We start from the raw sequence: 27,951 nt of genomic DNA on the forward strand, positions 1-27,951 counted from the left end.
TTCTCACTGTTCTTTTTGAGAGCATTGGTTTTGTTTCATTTTGTTCATTTATAAAGTTTTTTTTTTTTTTTTTTGGCAGAGAAACCTCATAGAGATCAAGCCAAAACAACACAAAAAGTATAAACAGAGCAATTGCTTTAAATACCAAGGATGTCAGCATGAAATTAAAATGAATAGACTGACATTTCTGCTATGAAAATTTTTAGCCAAACTGATTTAAACCAACAGTGAAAACTTCTGGCTTCACCTTATAAGGAAACATTTGACCTTTTTCAGTGTTTTTTTGGGGGGTGGGGTGGGGAATGGGGCTTAAAGGTATTGGCATTGGGGTGTTTTTGGTTAAAATTTGTTTCCATCTTCAAATGGCCATTGGGATGGTTGTCTGTCTTTGGTGGCAGAATAGCAAATGCAGTTGGTGTGTTGGTACATTACAGTTTTCAGAGAGACGAGGTCTCTGAAGCAGAGGGTATGTGTGTTTCCGCCTCCATGTGTAACTGTTAAGAACACTGTTGTCATGTGAATTCTTACTCTTTTGAGCTTACTTTTGAAGTAACTTTCACAGAGAATTCCTGTTACCTAGACATGGATGACAGACTTACGCCATTTCCTTTTTTTTTCTTAGACGTTCCAACCTCAGAGCAGCCTGAACTGTTCCTAAAGAAACTTCAGCAGTGCTGTGTCATTTTTGACTTCATGGACACGCTATCTGATCTTAAAATGAAAGAATACAAGCGCTCCACTCTTAATGAACTGGTGGACTACATTACAATAAGCAGAGGCTGTTTGACAGAGCAGACTTACCCTGAAGTAGTTAGAATGGTGAGTTTCTTTTCGCCGCCGCCGACACTTTAAAGCATCTTCGTAGCAACTCACAGGTGTATTTATTGCAGAGTGAGGTCACTGGAGGTTGCCAACCTTCTCAGAGCTAAACATGAATAGTCAGCACAGTCCTAGAAGTTGAAGAACGTGATTTGATGAGGATGAAATCCAGAACGTTTCAACTACAACAGCATTGAAGGAATCAGTAACTTCAAACTATGAAGCCAAGAAGGCCAGGGTCTTACTGGATTTCTCACTTTGACAAAAGAAATGACACAGGAGAATTCACAGAAAGTTTTTAGATCTCTGTTTGAAAAATATTCAAGCCTGTTGGATGTCTTGATTTCTTTTTTTCTTATTCATTGTGTTCTGTTAGCAGTGGCTTTAGACTTAATAAAATTGTGATTTGTAGAATCTAGTTGAGGCCTCTCTTGGCTTTATAACTAACCCTGTTCTTTACATTTTCTTTGAAGTCAAGGGTGTTGCCTTTCATGATTTTAGAACGGTGTCTGACAGTCTGTGGCCATTAAGAATTATAGGATGAAATATTATTAGCATGAGTTAAGTAGTTATGTTTTTAATGTGTCAGCAGTTATTTTTCAAAAATTAAGCCAAAATGTGATTGTCTGTTAGATTTCTGAGGGTGGGTTGTTTCCCTTGGTGTACTAGATCATGGATCTAGAGGGCACATGATTTTGAGGGCTGGATGTGGGTGGGGGTGGAGGCTGGTCTCTTGAAATGTGCAGTTAAATAAGCTACAGAGGCCCAGAAGGGTCAGGGTGTCATTGGCAAGTCCACTGGCACAGTTCATGTACTGCAGAATGTCACTGGCTTTGTCTGGTTAACTTGTATTTTTATTTAAGGAATTCAGAAAGGAGCCATTTGTGATGGAGCAGATATAATTAAAAATGATAGTTCAGATTTGAAAAAGGGACTTTCATTATCTCTGCTTGAGAAACTGATTGGCCTATGAAGGTCATTTCAAAACAGTGCCAAATGTATTCTTCATATCTATGTAAAAATGAATATTACAGTTATTAATTTACAGCAGTGTAGTACGGGGATGTTTTGTAGGTTAACTGCTGTCATTGAACAGTGCTTCTCAACCAGGAGTGATTTTTGCCTCACAAGGACATTGACTAAGTTCTGGAAACACATTTTAGTCATAACCAGTTAGAGGAGGCAGATGTTTTAATATCTAGTGGGTGTAGGTTAAGGATGCTGCTAAATACCTTATAATGCACAGGACAGTCCCACTAGAAAAATCAGTCCAGCCCGATCCCAAAATGTGGTGGTCTGTTAGAATCCGTGGGAAGATTGTGTTGGCATCCTAGAAGATCATGGATCTAGAAAGGGCTGGTTGGGAAGGGTAGAGAAGGCTAGTTTGAATGGTGCACTTAAGCTACAGAGAATCAAAATGGTCAGGGTCTCAAGCTTACTGGGCCAAGTGCTGTTTGTTTTCCTGATATGGTCCATGCTAACTTTACCTGCGGGCCCCACAGTACTGAACCCAGGGCTTCATGATTGCCAGGAAAGAATTAGACCACTTGAGCTGTATCTCTTGTCGCTTGTCTCTTTGATTTGTTTTTGAGATAGGGTCTCATTAATTTGGCCTAGGCTGGCTCAGATCCATGGTCCTCTTGTTTTTCTACCTCCCTACCTGCTGGGATTACAGGTCATGTATCTTTTAAATTCAAAAAGAATGGTATACTATACATACTGTATCTTATGTTCACACACACACACACACACACACACACACACACACACACACACACGCACACACACACACGCACACACACACACACACAAGTATGTATAAAGCTTCTTTTTAAAAATAGCTGCCTAATGTTTTATTGTATAAATCATTTAATCAGTATTATATGGGTATCCTTGTAAATGTAACAGCTTGCCCTTGGAAGAATATCTATATATATGTTTATTTTTGGTTTTTTCTTTTTTGGTGGCACTGGAGTTTTAACTCAGAGCTTTGTGCTTGTTTCAGAGATATTCTATCACTTGAGCCACATGTCCAGTCTAGCTTTGCTTTTGTTGTATTTCAGCTAGGATTTTGCATTTGTGCCTGGGCTAGCTTGGACCAGAATTCTATTTACATTTCTCTGTGTGGCTGGGATGTCAGGTGTGTACCACCAGGCCCAGTGTTTGGCATATATATAAAATCTTTTAAGTCATTCTGCAAAAGGGTTACCCTTCAACTTGTCAGTTTATAAGTACAGTGCATCACTATCCTTATCACCCCTTTCATCGTTCTTCCCTCCCCATGTTTTTGTTGATATGGTGTCTTGCCAACTTTTTCTCAGCCTGGCCCAAAACACAATCCTCTATCTCTGTCCATTCTCTTTTAGTGATTTTTAGATTTGGAGGAAGAAGGATGGAAAGAGGAAGGTTGAACAAATGTAGGCATAGTACTCAGTAGACATTATGGGGAAAATGAACTATGTAATTTGAGGGCATGTATGGGAGGGGGAAACTGAGGGAAAGTGAATTAATGGGTGACATTGTCCAAAAAGAAATGTACTCATTTCCTGACTTAGGAAAAAATAACAGCTATGTACAACACCTTAGTAATAACAATACAAGTATATTTTAAAAAAGATTTTAGATTTTTAGGTAGAAAAATTGAGAGAAAAATGCAAAGTGCAAAGATCTGTATGTGTGAGCCGGTACTAGGGTTGAATGCAGGGCCGGGGTATAGTCCTTGAGCTTTTTTTGCTCAAGATAGCATTCTATCCAGATGAGTCTCTTAATTTGAGGGCTGATGTTCCTGTTAGGGACCAATGAAAGTTGTCTGCATTGGGAAAGCATTTTTTTTTATTGTGAAAATATTGTACAGAGAGGTTACAATTACATGTGCAAGGTAATGAGTACATTTCTTATCAAGCATTGTTGCCTCCTCTTTGTTTCCCCTTCCCTTCCCAGTCCTTCCCATCCCCCTCCTCCAAGTTTTAAAGTTTGTTTTTCGACATAACGACTTGTACATCTCATTGTTGCAATGGGTCCACCTGTATCCCTATTTAAACGATTTGTTTTTGCCCTTCCCTTCCACAAATTATACCAGCATCAAATACAGTGAAAGCAAGGGTTATACCGTGGGGGAGGGACATACAAAGCAACAAAGAAATCATCTTATAAATATGTTAGAAACAATCGCAAGAAAAAAAAGCATTTGAATACTTGTCTTGGGGTTCATTTCACCTAACATCAACTTATCTGACCTTTTCTGCTTATCTCAGACATATTCTAGTTATTGCAAATAAGGGAAACCATGGGACCTATGTTTCTTTGGGCCTGGCTTACTTCACTTAATATAATTTTTTCCAAGTTGGAAAGCATTTTTTAATATGAAGTCTGGATACACATATACAGACTACTAGAATTGAGAGAAAAACAATGCTGTACCACTGAAACTACATCCTGATCTTGAGCTTGAGCTCAGGACATGGACACTCTGTCTATGAGCACTCTCTCGCTTTCTTATATCCCCCTTCACCCCTGTCTCCCTCTCTCACCTTCCCTTTGTCTCTCCTTTCTCACTTCCCCTCTCCCCTCCCCTCCCTTCTCCTCCCCTCCCTTCCTCCCTCTCTCTTCCTCTCCTCTTCCCCTCTCCTTCCCTCTCCTTCCCCCCTTCCCTTCCTCCCTCTCTCTCCCTCTCATCTTCCCCTCTCCTTCCCTCTCCTTCCCCCCCTCCCCTCTTCTACTTGTCCTCACTTTCTCTCTCTTCTCCCCCCCTCCTTTTTCTCCCTCCCCTTCTCTCTCATCCTCCTCCCTTTCCTGGCACTCTCTCTATTTCTCTCTTAGCTGGTTCTCTACCCCATGACTCCACTTCTGGCTTTTTTGGGGTAGTTTATTGCTGTTAAATTTCATGGACTTTTCTGCCCTGGTTGCATTGAACCTTAGTTCTCAGATCTCAGCTTCCTGAACAGCTAGGATTAGAGGTGTGGGTCACATGCTCATGCACACAGAGTCTGGGTTCATTAGTAGCCAAGGCTTGTTTCACTCTCTGTCCCCTGCCTCAACCTCCTAAGTGCAGAGAATACAGGTGTGTGCCAGGGCCCGGGTCATGGTTTTTCTCTGCTGACAAGCTCACAGTCTGTTAGAGAATATTCCCGTGGAAATTATAATGTAGTATCAGACTCAGTAAGTAGATAGGGGATAAGGAAGGAGTGGAGAGTAGTGATGATTGATTGGGGGTGGATAGGACAGGCGTTCCAAAATAAAGGCTCAGTAGGGTTATCAAGAAGATGAATGTATGTATTCTATGTGGCTGAACAAACATTGAAATGAAAAAGAAAATTACATGGTACAAATTACACGATACAAGTCCCCAAACATGACAGATACAGGGAAGCATTGGCAGTGCTGTGGTGTTACGGTGGTGTGTGTGCGCTCACATGCTCTCAAGCGGGAGGAGTGAGTGGCAGCAGCTGCAGATGCTGAGCTGGGTCAGATTCTGAAGGAATAGACTACGAGGAACCATTGAGCAGGCTGAAGCAGAGCAGTGATAGGTGTAGAGTTCTATTTTAATTTGGAGGGGCTGAGAGTGAAGGGGGTGTGTTTAACTTAGAGGAGTTGTGGAGGGCCTTAAAGCTAGTGTAGGTGTTGAGAGGAGTGGAAAGAGTAATGTTGAAACAGACTGAGGAGGAAAAATTGAAGCCACATTTATCATTGTTGTGATGTTTGGGGGAGAGAGACAAGTATTAGGATAGCTGTGGCAGTGAGGTAGTTAATACTTGATAGAGAGAGCATGTTTTGGACAGAAGCTCAGGGGTTGAAGTTCGATGTGTTCATATTGAAGTTGCTGGGGAAGGCCTAGGTGGGGAAATGTGGAGATGGAGTGGGGCAGGTGAGAGAATGGCCAGTGATGGAACTGCAGAACCAGTGTAGCAGGTAGAAGGGAGCCAGGGGTTGCAAGGATGGAGGAGGAAACAGAAGTGAAAACAGTCGCAGTGATTGTTCCTAGCACAATGGCACCTTGGATATGTGTCTTCCTTTGAATGAAGTGCTCTCATTTCGCTAAAAAAAAGTATGTAACTTTGTCAACTAGTTATTGCTGATATTTTCATATTTTGCCTTGATACGTGCCTAACTCCAAATCTGGTGTCTTCTGAATAACTCAAATTCTAAAACATGATTTTTCTAAAGCTGAAGTAGCTTTAATATAAAATACATTGTTATTTTTTTCTTCTTTTCTATTGAGACTTTTCCAAGTCCTTTATAATGTTTCTTGGCCAGTGTTACTTTTATTCTTTTTCTCACTCTCAAATTATATCCTGTCACCTTGGTTGGTTATAAGTGCTGTCTCTTTAGAATATTCTTAGATTTAACTGGAAATTACAGCTTGGGTTAGCATCTTTAATAGAATTATATGTTTTTTTTTTTTAAACCATGCATTTGTAATGAGATGTTTCATTCTGTCTTGTTATACTCTTAAGGAATGCTTATTTCACTATATACACTCCTGGTTGAAATGTTGTTTTATAATGATTTGTTTTATAATGGGATTGAGCAAATAAGAACTGTCCATTTTTCATTGAGCTATATCTGATAAGGAATATCCTGGCTAGAATTTGCCTTGAAGGTAGTTTTGTAGATCCAAAGGAGTTAAAATTTGCATGTTAGTAGCACAAGAGTTGAGGTTAGTAATACTACTTACAAGGCTATCAATAATGAAAGAGAACTAAGATGTTTACGGAAGGTACTTAACTGAAGTTATTAGGAAAGCTTGAGAATTGAGTAAGGCTCTAAGAGGTAAGACTAGAGAATAAAGTTAATGTGTTAGTATTGGGGCTTGAACTCAGGGCCTGAGTTCTGTCCTTTACCTCTTTTGCTCAAGACTGGTGAGAGCCACACCGCCACTAGAGTCAGAAATTAAAGAATTTCTAGGCATACAGGACAGAGTTTAAAGTTATAACAAAGATTAGCAAAGACAATTTTAGGATGAGATCTGAATTTATTACAGAAGAATCTGAATTTAAAAGCAGATTGTTAACAGCTGCAGTTTGTTAGAGAATGGAGAAACTGGTGGTATGTTTTAATAACATCTTAAACTCACTTTTTGTTCCTCTACTTAATGTTCAGTTAACAATGTTTAGCAACTTGGGTGCTTATAGATTAATTTCTGGGCTCACTGAACCCTCTTTTGAGTGCAAACATTTATAGTGTGTTATATATTCTATTTTTATGGTAGATTAAATTTTCAGGGTAAATCTGACTTAGTTTAAGTTGAATTTTGCTATATGTGCAATAAACAGGTATGCTAGATGTTGCTCAGCTGAGAGCATCGTAATGTAAGACTGGAAAGGAGCAGGGTCCTCCCATTGATGTCAGCAGCTAAAGATGAAAGCTGAAGTCATTAGCATGACTTCACCAAGGAAACCATCTGGGCCTGGAGTTCTCTCTGTGGGAAGGTTTTTGTTTTTGGCTGTGCTAGGGCTTGAACCCAAGCCCGGAGCATGCCAAGCACACACCCTACCATGAACGTCATCCCAGCCCCTGCGGGAAGGTTTTAGGTGATGGATTCAGATGATCTTATTTTAGCTTTCAGAGGTTGTTAGAATAGTTGAGGCAATTTAGAATTTCAGCCCCCCTTTTTTTTTTTTTTTTGAGCTTGAACTCAGGACCAGGATTCTGAACAACAACAACTCCTCCTCCTCCTCCTCCTCCTCCTCCTCCTCCTCCTCCTCCTCCTCCTCCTCCTCCTCCTCCTCCTCCTCCTCCTCCTCCTCCTCCTCCTCCTCCCCCCCCCCCCCCCGACTTTTTCATGTCTGGGCTGACTGAACCTCGATCCTCAGATCTCAGCCTCCTGAGTAGCTATGATTACAGGCATGAGCCATTGGTGCCTAGCTACAGTCATGTTCTCAATCTTTACATGGTTTCCCAAAGACTCCCTTGTTTGTAGCATGAGTTAATTCAGTCTTCATGGCAGCCCTGTGGATAGGTATTTATTTTAGGTACAGTTTTGTGGATAAGGTAAAGCAAATGCAAGAGAAGTTAACGTACTCAAAGCCCCACACCTGGGTGTCTAGGTCACTGATCCCAGGCAGTGTGGTTCCAGAGTCTTTACTTATTTAACTGCTCTGATTTCATCCTTCCCAGTAAGAAAGAGGATCAAAGTCCCTCATGGTTGTATTCTAGCCTCTACATTGTGTTTTCTTCCTTGAACTCTTCTAAATAGGTGAAAAAGATTTCTAACAAGCCAGGCGTTGGTGGCTCATGCCTGGAGCTACTCAAGTGGCCACTGAGATCTAAGGATTGTGGGTCAAAGCCAGCCAGGCAGGAATGTTGGTGAGACTTTTATCTTCAATTAACAACTTAAAAAAAAAAAAGCTGGAAATGGCAGTGTGGCTCAAAGTGGTAGAGCACTAACTTTGAGCACAAAAGATCAGGGACAGTGCTCAGGCCCTGAGTTCAAGCCCCAGGACCAAGACATGCACACACGTCTGCGCTCATGCACGCGTGCATGTGTGTACCCCCCCCCCCCCCCAAGATTTTTAGCCTTCCGTGTATCTTACACTGCTTCTGACAAGGCCATACCAAATAAGTGGGCTCTAGGTCTAAAAATAAGTTGACTTTTGCCTAAGAAATAACTTTTCTTTTATCCTCTCTTCTCCCACCACCTCCCCACCTTGTATAATACCTTTACATTGTCTTTGTTTTGTTCTTAAATTACTAATACCTCTCAACTGTTCCCTGCTCTGACTTCCTCCCACTATGGTGATTTGGGAAGTTAGAAATAAAAGTTCAGGAAGAGGGCTGTTTGAAGCCCATTGCTGTTCCATTCAGAAAAGCATTCCTGAAGGATTCTGTAGTCCCTAACTTCACAGGCTCCCTCAGTACACTTCCCTCTCCTGCCCTACCACTGGCCACTCCAAATGACAGGCTCTTTCTGGCTAGATGTGTGCCACTTTGGTTGCCTTGTTTGTGACTAACTTGGTTGAACTCAGAGAAGACACAAAGAAATTAAGGAAATTCCAAGGTCAGTGTCAGAATTTTTATTTTTTATGTTTTGCCAGTCTTGGGGCTTGCACTCAGGGCCTGGGCACTGTCCGTGAGCTTTTTTGCTCAAGGCTGGCACTCTGCCACTTGAGCCACAGCGCCACTTCTGGTTTTTTTCTGTGTATATGGTGCTGGGAAATCCAACCCAGGGCTTTATGCATGCTAGGCAAGCAGTTTACATTCCCAACACTCAGTGTCAGAATTTAGAGTGAGAAAAGTATTATCTAATGGTTAGCTGTGTGTCTATTGAATTGGCCCTCCATATCTAGGCTCTGCATCCATGGGTTCAACCACTGCTGACTGAAAATATTCTAAAAGATTGCATCTGCATTGAATATGAGCAGATTTTTTCCTTGCCATGATTTCCTTACATGATTCCAAATAATGCAATATAACAACTATTTCATTGTAATGCATTTACAATGTAAAGCATCTAGGGATGATTTGAAGTATATCGGAAGGTGTGTACAGGTGATCAGACAACTGTGGTCTGTGGATGCCTGGTATGACTGAGCCACAGGCAGCCAAGAAACTCCTAAGTGGCTTAGTCAGCTTTGATTGGGAGCAAGGAGTTCTACTCCTTGATTTCCCCTCCATGTCTGTGATGGCTCTTCCCTAGCCCTGTTCACCTTGCTTTCCTTTTTTGTTTTCTGCCTGGATGAGAGGTACAGGTAGACCAACCTGGGCCCAGTCTGGCTGCTTACCTGGCTGTGTGATCTTGGGCAAATCTTTGTCCTCTAAGTTTGTTATTCCAGTATAACTTTAAGGTTATTGTAAAAATTAAATTACGAAAATGCTTAGCACATTAGCTAAGTATATAATGCAACTGTTGTGGTTGTTATTGTTACTCATGGTACCACCTCCAATGGACTGACCTAACTTTTCTTTAAATGAATATGTTTTTCTAGTTACAAGGAAGACTTGCTGTACAGTGAACTTTTTGATGTCTCAGATAACTCTCTCTCTCTCTCTCTCTCTCTCTCTCTCTCTCTCTCTCTCTCTCTCTCTCTCTCTCTCTCTCTCTCTCTCTCTCTCTATTGGTCATGGGGCTTTAACTCAGGACCTGAGCATTGTCTCTGAGCTCTTTTTGCTCAAGGCTAGCACTTGCCACAATCCCTTCTGGTTTTCTGGTAGTTAATTGGAGATAAGAGTATCTTGGACTTACCTGCTGGGCCTGACTTTGAACTGCGGTTCTCATATCACAGCCTCCTGAGTAGCTAGGATTACAGGCATGAACCTGCCCAGCTAACTTTCTATATCTTAAGAAAAATTATCTTTAAGTTTTGTACAAGGGAGGTGCCATTTAACAAAAGCAGTATATGAACACAGTGCACACAATGCCACCCCCTTCAACAATCTGACCCACACCTTCCCTTATATTTCTTAGTTTTGTGGGGTATACAAAGAATTCTTTTTTTTTTTTTTTGGCCAGTCCTGGGGCTTGAACTCAGGGCCTGGGCACTGTCTCTGAGGTGCTTTTGCTCAAGACTAGCACTCTACCACTTGAGCCACAGGGCCATTGCTGGCTTTTTCTCTTTATGCGGTACTGAGGAATCAAAAACCTATGGCTTCATGCATGCTACGTAAGCACTCTACCACTAAACCACATTGCCAGACAGGTAAGTACTCTCCCACTAAGCCACATTCCCAGCCCTTACAAAGAATTGTTGGCTGCAGTCCCCCCCCCTTCCCTCCTTCATTGTCTACTCTTTTCCCCTTGAGCCCCCCCTTCCCCCCGCCCCCCCATTTTTTGTCTTTTCATGACAGTTTGGGTTTTAAATTTCCTCTCTGGGAAATTTTCTTTCAAAATTTTAGAGAGGGCTCCTTGTGCTTATGTGTTTGTAATCATCTACATTTGTATATGTATGGCCCCTAGTTCACCTAAATATTTTTTTCCTGATACACTTACATATTCATGTCCTTACTATGTTAGCAATTGACCATTTGTCTGCACAAATTCTCTCTGAAATGCTTAGCTTTAAGTCTATTAAAGAGAGAGTTTTCACTTAGGAATCAACTGTTTGCTTCATTTATAAGCTGTAGTAGTCTTTCTGGCATAACTGCTTTAAAGGGAGTTCAGATTTTTTCAGTGTAGTTCATTGACAGCTGTGATTTGTTTAGCATTGATATACCCCCAAATAGTGGGCCATGTAGGATAAGTTATAGTACTGTATTCAGGGTTTAGTCTCTGTTTTCTCCTTCCATTTGATTTAGCATTGAGAATGAGCTTGTGGCTGAGAGGCATAAGCAACACTTTTATAGAGAAATCTGTGAAGAAAATGGGTGATAAAAGTGGTTGCAAAGTATTGCCTCTTTTGTATGTATAAGATGCCTTAGATAATTCTTGATCTTGGTGTAGTTTGTACAGTTTTGCTGTTTCTCTATGGAGAGATAGAAATGAGGGGGAGACTGTTTTACTAGTTGATTCTCTTAAGGGAAAGCTGTTACACCACAGTGAGGCATGATGAGCTGGAGAAGCAGAGGAAGGAAACTAGAGTCTCAGTGTGGAATTCTCAGAGACAGTAATGCCTGAGGCAAGAATTTGGCAAGAAGTCATTGAGCAGGTCATTTCCAGGAGGTGGTAGCTGGCTGCCGACCAGTATTTAAAGCCAAACTTGACCTGTAAATGAAAACAAGAAGAAATACGCTATCTCATGACTTATCAGTGGAAAGTGCCATTGCAAATGGAGAGAAGAGATGGAATGAAAACACAATTACCATGTTATGTATAGGCGGTGGGAAAGCACAAATGAATGGGGTCCTGGCGGCCTGGTGGGAGTAGGAGAGTGAGAAGAGAACTGTTTTGCAGAATTTGCTAAGTTGGAAAGCAAGTATATATTTTTTGTGCTGGTCCTAGAGTTTGACTCAGGGTCTGGGTGGGCCTTGGTTCCTAAGCTTTTGTGCTCAAAGCTAGCATTCTGCCACTTGACCAGCTTTTTTGATCACTAATAGGAGGTAAGAGGCTCATGGACTTTCCTGCTTGGTCTGGCTTTAACTATCAGATCTCAGCCTCCTGAATAGTTAAGATTACAGGTGTAAGCCACTAGGGCCAGTGAGCAACTTTTTTGGGGGGGCAGGGGGAAGGAGAGGGGTTGGTCATAGGGCTTGAACTCAGGGCCTGGCACTGTTCCTAAGTTCTTTTGCTCAAGTGCTCCACCACTTGGAGCCACAGCACTATTTTAGGTTTTCTGATAGCTAATTGGAGATAAGTGTATCACGGACTTTCCTTCCTGGGTTGGCTTCGAACCTTGATCCTCAAACCTCAGTTTCCTGAGAGGCTAGGATTATAGGTGGAAGCCACCTGTGACCTGTTCAGGGAAGTGTATTTTTTTTTTTTTTTTAACACAATGGATAAGAAAGTGGTGTTGGAAATGGATGTTTCCTGACCCTTTAGAAATGTTAGTAGCAAGTAGTGCTAGCTAATTAATGGGAAGCTTCTGCCTTTCCTTCAGAATGTAAGGGCTTCGAGGAGACTAGGGTAGAACACTTTGGGCCATGTTATAAATGTTTGTTAAGTTTATTTATTTATTAAAAAAATTTTTATTGTGAAAATACTGTACAGAGGGGTTACAATTACATGGGCAAGATAATGAGTACATTTCTTATCAAGCATTCAAGCATTGTTGCCTCCTCCTTTGTTTCCCCTTCCCATCTCATCTTCCCCCTGGGTTCCCCCCCCAGTTTGGTAAGTTTAGACAGTACAGAGTGCTGGAAAATTGAGTTTTGTATTTGTACTGCTCTTAATAAATAACAAAGGGAGGAATCTGTTCCTGGAAAGGATAGAAGAGACGTTATTTAAGGGGTAAAACAACAAGATAGCTGTGGCGTTCAAATGCACCTGTCGAGTGTGAGCTGACCGAGGGCAGAGCTGACAGCGGGAGCACTTTTGCTCCCCACCCCCTGCCTGTCCCTAAGGTGAGGCCAGCCTGCACGAGCTGTCCCACCCGCCCTTGCAGAGGTGTGGCCTAGTCACTTTGTTCTAAGAGGGATGTTAGCCCAGGACTGGACAGAATCTGTGGGCAGATGTCTGCCAGGTAGCTAGCATAGGGCTCTGTTTTATTAGTGAAAGGTGACAAACAGAGAGATACACCCACTCACACAGAGGATATGAGATCGACAGGTTTCTATAGTGGTTCCTGCTTTTTAGTGATTTCAAATAACAAAACACCAGGAGCTAGAATGCATATATACACACAACATCAAGAGCTTCCTTCCCCCGCCCCCATCCCCAACACCTCACCCAGTCCTGGAGCATGAACTTGGTGCCTGGGGACTGTCCTTGAGCTTCTTTTTTGCTTAAGGCTAGCACTTTACCACTTGAATTCACAGAGTTACCTTCGGCTTTTTTCCTGTTTATGTGGTGCTGAGGAATTGAACCCAGGGCTTTGTGCATGCTAGGCAAGCGCTCTACCGATAAGCCACATTCCCAGCCCCCTTCCATATGTTTTGTGTCTGCTTTATAAAAGAAAATGAAAAGATTCTGAAAATTTTAAAAGTTCTGAGTTTAAAAAAATACAGAATTCAGGAGGTTCAATTTTTCTTGTAGCATTTGCTGATTTTGAGCCATGAAGTGTTTAAAGCAATTATCAAAAAAACCGTGCTGGTATTGTTTAATGAACTTCTGTGCTTTGGCTCTTAGAGAAATCATTTACCCACCAAGGTTAGTAACTCTGGGACCTGGACGGTGCAGAGCGGCCAAAGCCTGGCCTAACGTGGCTTGGCTGTGTGGGCGCCATGCTGGACTGTGAATGCAGCCACCCAGCGCCTGCACCATGTTCATCCACACTGAGCGCTGTGACAACTGCAGTGTTTACACCTCTATTTTTGGATTCTAAGATTTAATATCAACAATCTTCACTTTTGGATTCACCGCTATGTTTCCAATTTTGGAGAGGGAGCAGCGTAGTTGTCTCTGTGAAATATCATTTCCTTGTGATAGTTTTGTGTGGGAATAACAGACTCTCGGTAATTAATTTAACATTACTGCCTCCATTTCAGCAGGTTAAAAGGTGCCTCTTAACTTTGAGCAAAGTTCAGTCTTGACACAGAAGCCTAATGGGACAGAGGGCTTCTGGTCAGAATTAGTGGGTAGTAAGGTAGAGAGGCATGAACCGATCTAGATCATAAGGGGTTTGGCAAGCCAAGAAGAGGTTACACTTAATCTCGTAGACAGTGAGCAGGAAGAGGGTGGAATTTTTTAACAGGAGGTGAGATATAAATGATCCTCTTTCTCTTTTCTTTAATTGGTTACATTAGTTTTACAGAGGGAGATTTCATAACAATGAAATTTTCACACAAATTTGCAGTATGTTCTTTTTTTTTTTTTTTGGCTGGTTGTGCACCTGAACTCTGGGCCTAGGCACTGTCCCTCAGCTCTTTGGCTCAAGGAGAGTGTACACCTGGGTGCTGTCCCTGAGCTCTTCAGCTCAAGGGTAGTGCTCTACCACTTGAGCCACATCCCCACTTCCGGCTTTTTCTGTTTATGTGGTGCTGAGGAATCAAACCCAGGTCTTCATGCATGCAAGGCAAGCACTCTACCACTGAGCCACCTTCCCAGCCCTACAAATTTGTAGTATGTTCTAATCAGTCTCCCCTCCCCTTTCTCCGAACAGTGTCAACAGGTTTCTTCGTTCTTTTTTGACAACATTCATCCTTCTTTAAAGTGTATTCAAAATTCTCCTCCTTCCTTCTCTTCCTTCCTTCCTTCCTTCCTTCCTTCCTTCCTTCCTTCCTTCCTTCCTTCCTTCCTTCCTTCCTTCCTTCCTCCCTCCCTCCCTCCCTCCCTCCCTCCCTCCCTCCCTCCCTCCCTCCCTTTTTAAACCAGTTTCATGGACTTTTCTGCCTGGGCTGGCTCTAAATTGTGATCCTCAGACCTCAGCTTCCTCAGCAGCTACCATTATTGGTGTGAGCTAACAGCGCCAGGCTCACTCTTTATTATTTTCCCTCCCCTTCCCTGTTCCCTCCTAAGTAGTAGTCCCTTAGTTAGATTCATTTTTATTATTATTATTTTTTATTGTGAAAATACTGTACAGAGGGGTTACAATTACATGGGCAAGATAATGAGTACATTTCTTATCAAGCATTGTAGCCTCCTCCTTTGTTTCCCCCTTCCCATCCCTTCCTATCCTTCCCCCCTCCGCTCCCCCACCTAATCCTCCCCCCCAGTTAGATTCATTAATTAGATGTTTTGTTATTTTGTTTTTGAAGCTTGTTTTGCTCAGTATGATGTACTCCAATTGCATCTGCATTCCTGTAAATGATATGATTTCACTTTTCTTGATGGCTGTGTAATATTCCATAGTGTTTGCTTGTACTTGCATCTGTAACTTTATTCATGTATTGTTGTGCATCTGATTCCATCATTTGGCTATTGTGAACAGTGATGCAATACAGGTAAGCTATACAGGTGTTTTTCTGGTATTTTGATTTAGTCTTCTTTGGATATGTACCCAATTCTTATTTTTCTTACTCCAGTACCTACACGGAAAGTTTTTGCTCTTTTAAACCCAGGATGGTAGATGGCCAAGGACTCATGTCCTAATTTTGTCAGATGGGGGCAGAGGAAGAGGCAGTAGAGAAGAATGCATGAAAAAACACTCCTCCTATATATTTTTCCCCATGCTCATCCCTGAAAAGAAAAAAAAAAAAATCAGTGATATTTTCAGTCACTTTTCACTGAGTCTGCTTTTTCCCCTTAAAACTTTGTAAATTTAAACATAATTAACATATAATTTTGAGAATAGGCCTTAGGCCTATTAAAGTTAATAATTATATATATATATATATATATATACACATTGTGTGTGTGTATACACACACACACACACACACACACACACACAAACACACACACACACACTTTTTTTTTTTTTGGGTCCGGTCATGGGGCCTGAACTCTGGGCTTGGGCGCTGTCCCTCAGCTCTTCAGCTCAAGGCTAGCGCTCTACCACTTTGAGTCACAGCACCACTTCTGGCTTTTTTTTTTTTTCCTTTTTGCTTATGTGGTGCTGAGGAATCGAACCCAGGGCCTCATACATGCAGCATGCAAGGCAAGCGCTCTACTACTGAGCTACCTTCCCAGCCCAATAATTGTATATATTTTTAACTATTGCTTAATTGAGATTTTAACATTGCTGCCATTCTAGGAAATTCCTTTGTACCATTTTCCTCTTCTTTTTTGTTATTTTTTTCTCATGTTACTCTATGTGTATTTTTTGAATTCTTTAAAAAATTCTTTAGCATCATGATGTAAACATTCTTTCATGTAATTAAATTTTTTAAAAAACTACTAGAGTGCACTATGAGAGTGTGCCATTATTTAACTGCTTTCCTATCTGAGGATATTTAAACAGCAGTTGCCAACTTTTTACTGTTAAAAGTAATACTATTAGGCATTAGTGGCTTATGCCTGTAATCCTAGATACTCAGGAGGCTGAGATCTGAGGACTGAGGTTTCAAAGCCAGCCTAGGCAGGAAAGTCTATGAGACTCTTATCTCCACTAACAAACCAAAAAGTGATACAGCCGTGCGGCTCAAATGGTGAGCACTAGCCTTGAGCACAAAAGCTCAGAGACAGTGCCCAGTCCTATGTTCAAGCCCCTTTCTACCAATAATACCACCATGAGCACCAACACAAAAGAGCTTTCTTTTTTTTGGTCGGTCATGGGGTTTGAACTTTGGGCCTAGGTGATATCCCTAAGCTCTTCAGCTCAAAGAGAGCACTCTACCATGTGAGCCACAGTGCCACTTCCAGAGATATTTTGAAGTAATAAGCAAAACAACTTGTTTAATCCATTTTATAACAGGTAGAGGAAGAAAAAAATCAAGAACTCCAGAGGTTTACAGAAATAGCAAACCCATGAAAGAGCAGGGACAGTTCTCTATGGATATGTGGAGAGGAAAGTTCTCCATGGATATGTGGAAGCCAATGTCAATGAGATTGGTTTTGAACAGACCAGATTTGAGATGAGAGGAAGATGGGCAGAGGAGTTAAGGATATTTCTAGTGCCCTGAAAAAAAAAAAAACCAGGCAATATAGAAAAGGTTATAGAATAGCATTGAGAGGCTAGCGGTTTAGCATGGATGGAGACTTGCTAAGTATGGTGCCTTGGTGATTGATTTGTGTTGTTTATTAGAGGTAATAATACTTGAAGGCCTTCATTTGAATTCTGTATTCAGTGTCCATGGATTGTGCATGTGCTTTGGTTTTCTATTTTGCTTCATAGTAAGATCTACTAATGTAGAGGGTGCTAATTCTGAGAAAGAAAACTGATATGGAGCTCTCATTTTGCCTTGGCTAAATTAGAGAAGCTACTATTTGGTTTTCTTACTGGACTCTTTGCCACTTGAGAGATTGGCATATTTAAATAGGGAAATAAAATTATTTGAATTAGTTACGGGAGGATAGAGGAAATAATTTCAGAGGAGATTAATCCCCAACTTTTAAATATAGTGGATTGAATACACACACACACACTCCTTTACACACACACACACACGCACGCACACACACACACACACACACACACACACACACACACACACACTCCTTTACTCCAACCAGATTATTGAAAAGAAGTAAAACCCACAAGAGCAAAACAAAAAAGGAGAGATCTCAGAGGCAACATTTTGGAAGCTGACAAGCAAATGCCCACTCAGTTACTCCCCGATTGATCAGAGAAAACTAAACCCAAAGCAGTAGCCAGGGAAATCTGGAAAGAAGCCAAGTCACACCACTTTAACTCCAAGGATGTTGATAAATGCAGAAATAGGAAATGTAGTGGCGAGTTCATATAACAAGCCAGAACTCTTGATCCCATCCTGCTTTGTCCAGACTAGGCAGCCAGGTGACATCCCTCAAAATTCCCACCAAAGACGGAAGGTTCACTCTCTGGAGAGGCCAAAGCTGCAGTGAATCTTGACTTGGGGGCGTTGGGCACAGCTGAGAGCAATAAGAGGCCTGGGAAGATCCTTCAGCATTTTCCCACACAGCCCTAGGTTGGCTGCTTGCTATTCATTCAGGACATAGATGATTTTTCTCTGGAGTGCTAGCAAAAAGCCCTAAAGACACAAGCTGAAGGAGAGTTTTTAGAGCATTTACAGATGGCGAAGTTAGCCCAGTCTCACTACAGGCAAGCAATCTAGTGCCACCATTTGAGGTTGACTATATGTGTCACAGAGCAGTCAGAGTTCAGACTTGCTGGATTTAAATCCTTTCTTCCATCACTAATCTGACATTAATTGATTTTGCCTAATTTTGAACTTAAATAAGTGGAATCAAACTGTGTATGTGAGTGTATATACACATAGTTTATATATAACGTGATGTGTATATTTGTGTTTACATGTATATACACATTTGCATATATACACATATACATAGATTTTTTTGAGAAGGTCTGCTTTCTTTAACTGAACATTATACCTATAACCATGCCTCTAACTTGTTATGAATAGCTGTAGCTTATTCTTTTTCATGGATATTTAATACTACTTGCATAGGTTGTAATTTATCATTTCCATTGTTTAATGCACATGTAAGTTGTTTTTGTTTGGGGGCGATTGTGAATGTTGCTTCCGTGAGCTTTTGTATCCTAGGTGGCACTAATAATCACTACACAAATGGAGCCCTGCTTAAGTGTGTTTGTATTTTCCTTATATTTTTCTTTCTATCCTCTCTTCTCTTCCTTTTTGCTGTCTTTGAGGCATCTCTGTTCTCTTAATGAACATGACAGGTGAAGGAGAGTGGAAAGTAATAAACTATTTAATAAAATGGTTTATCAAGCCATAGTTTTCTTTTTCACATTTGGCCAAGACTGAAATTTATTTTTTGTACCATAGTTAACAGTAGCCAGCAGTAAAATAAAATACGAAAAAAGAACAGAGAGGCCCTCAAAGCAAAGCGCTTTTAGGTCTGAGGCCTTGCTTGTAACACTTACCCCTTTGAATGGAGGTTCCTTCTTAATATTAGTGTCATTTTAGGGAACAGACCTGGCCACTAAAAGTACAAGCATCTCCTAAAATTTGAACTTCAGGTAATAAATAATACTGTCTCAAATACTGCATAGGGACAGACAAAAATATATTTTTTAATCTGAAATTTAGATTTAACTAGGTGTCCTGTATTTAATTTGGCAATCCTAGTTATTTCTATTTGTTTATATTAGGTAGCAGACGTGGAGAGGCAAGGGGCTCTTGAGGGGCTCAGAATCTGAAACATGAATGGATGTGAGGAAGAGCAAGAGATTGCGTCATCATGCTGCTTGATAGGGATTTGAATTCCTGGTCGAAGCTGAGCAAGGCCACTATGGCAGATTTGTGTGTGTGTGTGTGTGTGTGTGTGTGTGTGTGTGTGTGTGTGTGTGTGTGTGTGTGTGTGTGTGTGTGTGTGTGTGTGTGTGTCTGAGTGTCTGTGTGTCTGTGTGTGTGTGTGTGTGTGTGTGTGTGTGTGTCTGTGTGTGTGCCTTTGGCTTGTAAAGGGGGTGGGGGGAACAAACATGTAAGAGGAGATGATTTGAGAAGAGTTTTAAGGATATGAGGGAGTAATAAAGGTTAAAAAAAAAAAGAGATAAGGATAGGAAAGAAGAGAAGTCAGGTCCATCATGGTTTCTAAGAGCTGGAAGTGGTGCATCAGGGAAAGGACTCAGAACAAGTATGTGCTAGACACTGCCACCCTGAAGGAGTTGTCGCTCTGTGTTTCTCAGTTTCCTTGTTTGTAAGAAGGCCCTGACAGGTTGTGATCCTAAAAGCTCCACAATGAGACCCCTTTTCCTAAGTCTTCTCCCTTTCAAGAGGTTCTCCCAAGTTTTTCACTCAGTCCTCCCAATTCCCTCAGCCTTGCTTTCTGTCCTTAGAGCTGTTCCGTTGGAGGTCAGGCCAGTGCCTTTATGCTTGCCTGCTCGCTTATTTATTTTAAATTAATTTACTTTATTGTTATCATAGAGGTGATGTAATATACAGAGGGATTGCAATTACATGAGTCAGGTAATGAGAACGTTTCCTTTCACACAGTGTCGTCTGTTCCCTCCTTCTCTCCCAGTCCCTCCCTCACATCTCCACCCATGAGTTGTATAGTTCATTTTCACCAGTGGCCAGAGAGCTCCACTGTTGCACTTTTTCACCCAAGTTTTATGCCCTCTCACTACCCTCCCAAAGGTATACATGTGAATATACCATGCATATGGCAAAGAACACCGAATTACCAAAAACTTAAAGAAAAAGTGTTTTGTTTCCATATCTTGGAGCACATTTATGCCTTTGAGTCCAACATTTAGTGTTTATTACTGTGTTATGGAAATGAAAATTAGATTTCCAAAAGACACTCATGTCTTAAAATTTTTTCTTGGGGGCTGGGAATGTGGCTCAGTGGTAGAGTGCTTGTCTAGCATGCATGAAGCCCTGGGTTCGGTTCCTCAGAACCACATGAACAGAAAAGGCCAGAAGTGGAGCTGTTGCTCAAGTGGTAGAGTGCTAGCCTTGAGCAAAAGAAGCTCAGGGACAGTGCCAAGGCCCTGAGTTCAAGCCCCAGGACTGGCAAAAAATATTTTTAAAAAATCTGTTTTCTGTGTGCTGATAACCAGTGTAGATTGAAGTGACATTACAGTGAAATGGTTAAAAAAATCCTAACATACCTTCTTTTCTTCAGTTTTGATAATCTATTCTTGAATGAATAAAATCAAAAGCTTAGAGATAGAATGTTATATATTTTAATGTAGAGGTAGCTTTTGGTTTTGGAATACCTGGACACTTTTCTAATTACAACTTCTGTGTGGTAGAGAAGATGCTAGGCTGGTAGTTACTTGTGGTCAAGTACATTTGCAGAAGCATGTAGCTGCTATTACCTATTTAATAACCATTTAACCCTGAACTGTAAATCAGAAGTTAACTACAGAGATAAAATATGATTTAATGGTAACAAATTTACAATTTAAGACAATGCTTTTAATCTTTTCTTTGAAAATGAAGTTAACGCCATTTTCCCATATTAGGCTTACATATAAACTGCTGCAGATAGGATTTAGAGATCATCCTTCCCACCCCCAACCTGTGTATGATCACATTTTAAATTCACTATTGCAGATCTCAGCTAAACACTGAATGGTTCCATTTATTCAGTCCTTAATCATGAGCTAAGCTCTAAGGCATAGTGGAATGTTGAGATTTAACTCTTGACAGTGGTAAATATGAGAGCCCATTTTCATCTAGAAATGAAAGGGTGAACTCATGCTGTACCTCTAACTTACCCTTCCTTCTTACTTCCCTCCCTCCCTCCTGTTCTTCCTCCCTCCCTTTGTGCACTCAGGACCTTGAGCCTGATCTGCTTGCTTGCTAGTGAGCCACACCACTAGTCCAACTTTTTGCTGGTTATTTTGGAGATGGAGTCTCAAGGACTTTTCTGTCTGTACTGGTCTTGAACTGTAGTCCTGATCTTAGCCTTCTGGGTAGCCATAGGAGTGAGTTACCAGTACTCTGCTGCTGCTGCTGCTGAGCCTCCTCCTCCTCCTCTTCCTCCTCTTCCTTCTTTTCCTTCTCTTCCTCCTTTTAAAAATTCTAATGGTTGGGGCTGGGAAGGTGACTCAGTGGTAGAGTGCTTGCCTTGCATGCATGAGGCCCTGGATTCGATTCCTCGGCATCACATAAGCAGAGAAAAAAAGCCAGAAGTGGTGCTGTGGCTCAAGTGGTAGAGCACTAACCTTGAGCTCAATTGCTGAGGGCCCCAGACCCAGAGTTCAAGCCCAGGACCGACCCCCCCCCCAAAAAAAATTCTGATTATTTTTTATTTTAATTTAATGTAATTATTTTTTGTTTATGTGGTACCAAGGAATCGAACCCAGGGTCTCATGCATGCTAGGCAAGCACTGTACCACTGAGCCACACTCCCAGCCCCAGCACTCAGCTTCTAACGTATACTTTTTTTTCTTTGTAAAAGGATTTAGGACTTGACTTGATGTGCTTCAAGAGGGACAACAGCAAGTATCTACTTTTATCATCATCATCATCCATGTTTTTCTCACTTTGTTTTTCTCACTAATTCCTTTTTAATTGTCTTTATGCTTTATAATTACAGTCACTTTCAATTGCCTTTTTATTTTTTTGTGTCAGTTGTGGGACTTGGACTCTGGGCCTGGGCGCTGTCCCTCAGCTCTTCAGCTGAAGGCAAGTGCCCTATCACTTGAGCCACAGAGCCACTTCTAGTTTTTCTGGTGGTTTATTGGAGATAAGAGTCTCACGGACTTGCCTGCCCAGGCTGGCTTTGAACCGTGATCCTCAAATTTCAGCCTCCTGAGTAGCTAGGATTACAGGTGTAAGCCACCAGCGCCCAGCTCAATTGCCTTTCTATGGAGATCTTTATTAGAAACTTTTCTCAGTGCTTCCCTTTAGCCACAGTCTTTAAAAGATCCACAGTATTCCACCAAGTTGGTTTATGTCTCTAATGCTGGACAGAAATTTTATTTCCATCTTTATACTTTTTGGAGAATGTTGCAAAATGACTGCTTTAAGTAACCTTTTCAGGCTTGTCCTAGGTTAGTTTCTTAGGGTAGATTCTCAAGGATGAGTTTCATTTATTCAGGATATTTTAAGTGATTGTTTTATGCCCTGCGAGGTCAGAGGCTTGACCATTAAAACAATACTTGATATGCCTTGGCTTCCTTGCCACTGTGCTAGAGCTCCTTAACCGTTCTAATCAGCTCTGGCACATGCTTCCTCAGTTCTTATCTGCTGAGTGTTTACAAGCGAGATGGAAAAGCTTAACAAGGAAGATGCTGTGAAGAATTGACATGTATCTAGAACTGTCTATTTTCTTCTTACACAACTTGGCCTTTTTTTTTTTTTTGGATATGATAGCTGAGAGAGAAGACTGATCTGAGCAGAGGAAAGGACCTCGATTCATCTAAATCGCCTAGAAAACTTTGAACTGAAATTTGGTTAAAGTAAAATCACAATACATAGCAGCTTTGTTGACATATCCAAGTGTGTTTTGTGAGTAATCGTTGAATGATTTGCATGTATTAGGAACACAATTGTTGCACGTTCTTGACTAGTCTCTGATGAGTGGGGAGAGATGTGTGGGTAAGCAGATGGTGGCTATAGCAAATGTGTGTGTGTGTGTCCTAGAGTGCAGAGAAGTTTGCCTCTCTCTACCCAGTTTGCTTACTTTAGAAAGGCCATCTTTTTTTTTCTTTCGTGGTTTAATTTTTGGTCTTGAGAAAGGAGGAAAAAAATTCCCGAGAGTACTTTCATTGGGATGAAAACTTCAGTCAGTTTTTAAAATACCTGTATTGTGTAGTGAAGATTCAGAATTGATAAAGGACCTTGCAGTTGTGTATGGCTGGGTAGGTAAAGAGAAATCTTAGGTGGATGGTTATTGGAAAAGTCTCTGGTTTCTTCATCAACAGGAATTTTAATTGTCATTAGACGACACAAAAAATAATAGAACTATGGTACAGAAACATGTTCTTACATGATCCCCTCCCCCCCATGACATTCAAGCTAAAAGGGCAGTAAAGCTGCTCACTCTCCTCTTACAAACATAGGGGATCCTCAGAGCCAAGGTTCTGTTTAACTTCTCTTGGTTACTAACTTGACATGGGTGCTTCTGCTTCTCTGTGTGTATTTGGGAGGAGGGACAGCACATGCTTTGTAGGAATGCCAAGTCCTCCATGCCATTCTGTGTGCATCTTAGTCTCCCTATGTACAGCATGGGCTGCCGGTGTCCCTACTTCCTTTCTAAAATGCTCTTCTTTCTGAGCCCCTGGCACTCCAGTCTCTTGTTTTTCCCTCTACCTTTTTCTCTTCTTGCTCTTTTCTAAATGTTGGGTGCCCAAGGGCCTTTTACTTTGTTGTTGTTGTTGTTGTTGGTCGTGGGGTCTGAACTCTGGGCCTGGGCGCTGTCCCTCAGCTCTTCAGCTCAAGGCTAGCGCTCTACCACTTTGAGCCACAGCGCCACTTCTGGCTTTTTCTGCTTATGTGGTGCTGAGGAATCAAACCCAGGGCCTCATGCATGCAAGGCAAGCACTCTACCACTGAGCCACCTTCTCAGCCCAACCTTTATGTTTTTCTGTTAACTCCTTTCCAAAGTAATCTTTAACTCCCAAGGCGTTAAGTATCCCCTGTATGCTCATGAGTCTTTAAACATCTCTAGTCCTGGCCTGTCCAGCTTAGAAGTCTGGACCCTTAAGTTGAGTTGCCTTTTGGCTCTTGTTCTTTGAACACATCCTTGATTGAACCTCTGAGTCTTCCCACCAAACAAGCAAGCAAGCACAAAAAGCAGTTTACTTTCCTAGTCATCTCCATCTTTCCTAAGTGGCCTTAAGTGATGACTTATTCTTCATTCTTTGCTTTCCTTTACCCCAAATATTCAGGCTAGCAGCAAGTACTACCACCAGAATCAATGTCTGTCTGTCTGTCTGTCTTCTTTCCCATTCTAACTATTGGAGTGATACAAAAATCAGATGATGTCACATCCCTGTTTAAGATCCACTAATTACTTCCTGTTGTACTTAAAATAGGATCTCCTTCCATAGTTTATATACCAAGGCTCAATTTCCATAGTTGAGAAGCTGGAATATTGTGACTTTACCCAGACTTTTAATATCCATAAGGGTATGAATTTTTTTATTGATTATTGTACACTGCGATTTTCTCAATTCCTAGTGTATACATAGTAAGTACTTAGTAAATACTTACTGGATGAATAAATACCTGTATCTAGAATGAGGCCCCAAAGTTTTTCTTTCAAAGTAGCATATTGCACTTCATTATTTAGTAGACAGTCCAGCAAAGGATCCTGGGGCAGTATTTTCTTGCCTTTTCCTTTCTTCCTTCTCTTCACATACTCTCCACTGCCCTTCCTATTTTCTTCTTATCCTGTGATATATGTAGGTCACTTAAGAGAAGATAGGTGAGTATGTAGGACCAGAAACTGCATGGAAATTGCAAAGGAACCCTGAGAATAATGGAACATCTTACTGTAGAAATCTGTGATATACAGAAGTAGTAGAGTAACTCCTCCTTGCTTTATCACCCTGTCCCAACACTTAATCACTTCATAGTGTCTTTGAACAACCAACATTTAATTTGGATATTACCAAAGCAAAAGAATACCTAGTTTATAGAGGTTCTAAACACATACATGTCTTACCCTGGCCCTCATTACTATTTGTAAATCAACTGAGGACAGATGAAGTGTGATTTTTAAGTATGATACATTTCCTGCGCCATATTTTATGAGTGCCTGAAATTTACCCTGAGTTCAGTCATAAATCAGCAAATTGTGAATAAGCTGAGAAAGGAAATACTTGTAGACCATTAGCAGTTATTTATATCATACTTAGTTAATTGGATACATGCTTACTTGACTGGTAAGTAACCAGGAGAGGGCCAGTAGGCTTTGATGGCACGTATAAAGTCATGGGGACCTGTGGGTGGGGTGGCCAAGGAAGGACAAGAGGTAGAAAGGTACTGTTCTGCACCTCCTGCTTTGCCTACAACCGGTCGCAGCCTCAGAGCCTGTGGAAGGAGGTAGCTAGGCTCCTGTTCTGTCCTCTGCGAGGACCCAGTGTATAGCCATCCAGAAGGTACTTCCAGCTAACTCTCTGCTGCTTGTTTATTTTTAGGTATCTTGCAATATATTCAGAACTCTCCCTCCTAGTGACAGCAATGAATTTGATCCTGAAGAAGATGAACCTACCCTTGAGGCATCATGGCCACACCTACAGGTACTTTGCCTTGCCCTTTCTGATGAGAGAAGAGCTGTTAGCTTGTCCATTGACTAGCTTGGAAATTCCTTGAAGAAAATTTTTTCACCAAGAAGGCAGAATACATTAGTGGAGAGCTGAAGAATGCCTTTTGTGTTTTTTATTCTTCATAATTAGGCTGCCAAAAGAAGAATAAGTTGTATTGCAATGCTTTTATATGCCTCACCCCTGTGTTACAAGTCCAGCCAGCAGTGTAGCCCAGTGGGGTTTAGAATAAGCACAGAATTGTTTTCTCATTAATACTGGGTGGATGTGATTAGTTCACAGAATACAAATCTCCGTTTTAGCACTAAGCACCCTCAGTATTTTGCATGTCTTTATGATTATCACAGTTACGTTTCTTTGTCTTTTAAGGGAAAAATCAAACTTCAGTTGCTATTTGCTTTTAGTAGTGTAAGAAAGAGAAGCAACTTAGAGAAAGCTTGAGTGAAGTCCTGTTCTCTTGGGTAGAGAAGGCCATGCTGTCTCGTCCTGGTCATGTGGCAGAAGGGGTGAGGGCTGTCATTTCCTTTCCAGTACCAGGCCCATCTGTGTTGTATTTACTTATTATACTTGGTCATTTCCCAGCTCCTTCTTTCTCTACTGCCCTCTCTCAAGACCAAGGTTTCTAAGGGGGGAGGTTGAGAGGAAGGACAAGCGAGAAGAGCAAGACAGAGACAGAGAGAGCAATCGCAGACAGACTGCCCAGCCCCGAGCTCAAGCCCCAGGACAGGCTCCCCCACCAAAAAAAAACCCCACTAAAAATAAAAATAGATCCCTAAAGCTGCCTTTCCATTGAGTCAGCCTGCTCTCAAAGGGTGGATCACAAGTAATAGCAAAGAAGGGAGGATGGATCAGAAAGAATATAATTTTGTCCATCTTCCCAGCCACCCCTGCACAGAAGCCGCTGTACCTTTGTAGAATGTGCTTGTGGTTTCTTACTAGTTAACATTTCAAAGAGCAAAGAACCATGAAGCAGGCTGATAAAGATGCTCTTCACAACTTATCTTTTCCCCATTCTATTTTCCTTGATAAAAGTTGCATGTTGGCCCATCCTGCTTTGGTAGCTACAGGTACACATATGCTATTTCTCCTTGTCATCTGAGAGCTATCCAAGGCTGCTTTCTCAGCTCTTCCTCAAACATAAGCTACTAATGCCAAGAGTGGGTGGATCCAATGAGTTAAGACACTAGTTGCAGAGCTAAGCACTAGTGGCTCACGCCTGTAATCCTAGCTACTCAGGAGGCTGAGATCTGAGGATCATGGTTCAAAGCCAGTCCAGGCAGGAATGTCCATGAGATTCTAGTAACAAACTATAGAAATGATCCTATAAGTATAGTCTTATGAGATTCTAATCTCCAATTAACTACCAGAAAACTGGAAATGGTGCTGTGGCTCAAGTGGTAGAGCACTTGTCTTGAGCTGAAGAGCTCAGGGACAATGCCTAGGCCCAGAGTTCAAGCCCTAAGCCCTACAAAAACAAAACAAAACAAAAACACTAGTTGGTTGACTGTCTTAGGTTCTGTCTGTCTGTCTGTCTGTCTGTCTGTCTGTCTGTCTGTCTAGACTCAGGTCCTTGCACTCAAATGCTCTTCCACCAAGCTAACTAACACCCCACCCCCTTTTGTTCTTTCTTTCTTTTCTTTCTTTTTTTTTTAAAAAATACACATTATCTATAGTCTAAAGAATTTGTAAAGTTATTTTGTGTCTTCATAAGTATATTCCCAGATTGTGACAAAACCCCAGAAAAGACTGTTGAGTGACGAACTTCTCATCATGTCTTATTCTTAATGCTTGGCACCAGTCTGTTGAATTTGTTTAGTTTGAAAGAAAAAAGCTTAAAAAACAAAAAGACAGTCTCCTCAGGACATCTTATGGTAGAAAAGATCAAGAAAGAGAGAGATGTCTTTAAATCTTAAACTTACTGTCTTCTCTGTCTCCTCCCACAAAAAAATTCTAGGCAATGCTTGCCATTTGTAAAAGCCTTGTGAATACTCTAAATCATGATAATCGTACACATCAAAGCTCAGCTCAGTATTTCAGTTAATCCTTCTTGACCTAATGACTCTATAAAAGAAGGGGCCAAATTAATTTCTAGAGCTGTTAACCAAATTCTTCCTCCATAAAAACCTTTAGCTAACACTCTCATTACTGTAGGAGTATTAACTGTTATTCCTCTGAAGCCCTAACATCTGAGCATCATGAAGGATGGTGCTGAGACCTTCACAAATGCAAAATGTTGTGTTTTCATCTGTGTTGTCCTCCTCTTCAAGCCTGTAATCTTTCTGGTCCTGTGCATTCTTTAAGATTTGATGCCTAGACTGGGCACGGTTGACATGCCTGTAACCCTAACACTCGGAAGGCTGTGGCAGATTGGTCA

The 27,951-nt window shown here is 41.3% G+C and overlaps 1 protein-coding gene and 1 pseudogene across 4 annotated transcripts in view; one reads left to right on the forward strand and one right to left on the reverse strand.

Moving 5' to 3' along the window:
- Ppp2r5e (protein phosphatase 2 regulatory subunit B'epsilon) overlaps positions 1-27,951 on the forward strand; it is a 148,190-nt gene that overhangs the window by 77,561 nt on the left and 42,678 nt on the right. For all 4 annotated transcript variants that reach the window (XM_070032043.1, XM_070032059.1, XM_070032053.1 and 1 more), the window contains 2 exons: positions 623-819; positions 25,452-25,553. In XM_070032043.1, the coding sequence (XP_069888144.1) occupies positions 623-819; positions 25,452-25,553 (299 nt within the window). The remainder of the gene's footprint in view (positions 1-622; positions 820-25,451; positions 25,554-27,951) is intronic.
- LOC138835559 (small nucleolar RNA U3) lies at positions 26,805-26,914 on the reverse strand (annotated as a pseudogene).

Source organism: Dipodomys merriami, unplaced genomic scaffold, assembly GCF_024711535.1.
Source record: "Dipodomys merriami isolate MVZ:Mamm:240054 unplaced genomic scaffold, mDipMer1.0.p SCAF_1, whole genome shotgun sequence".
Lineage (NCBI taxonomy): Eukaryota > Metazoa > Chordata > Mammalia > Rodentia > Heteromyidae > Dipodomys > Dipodomys merriami.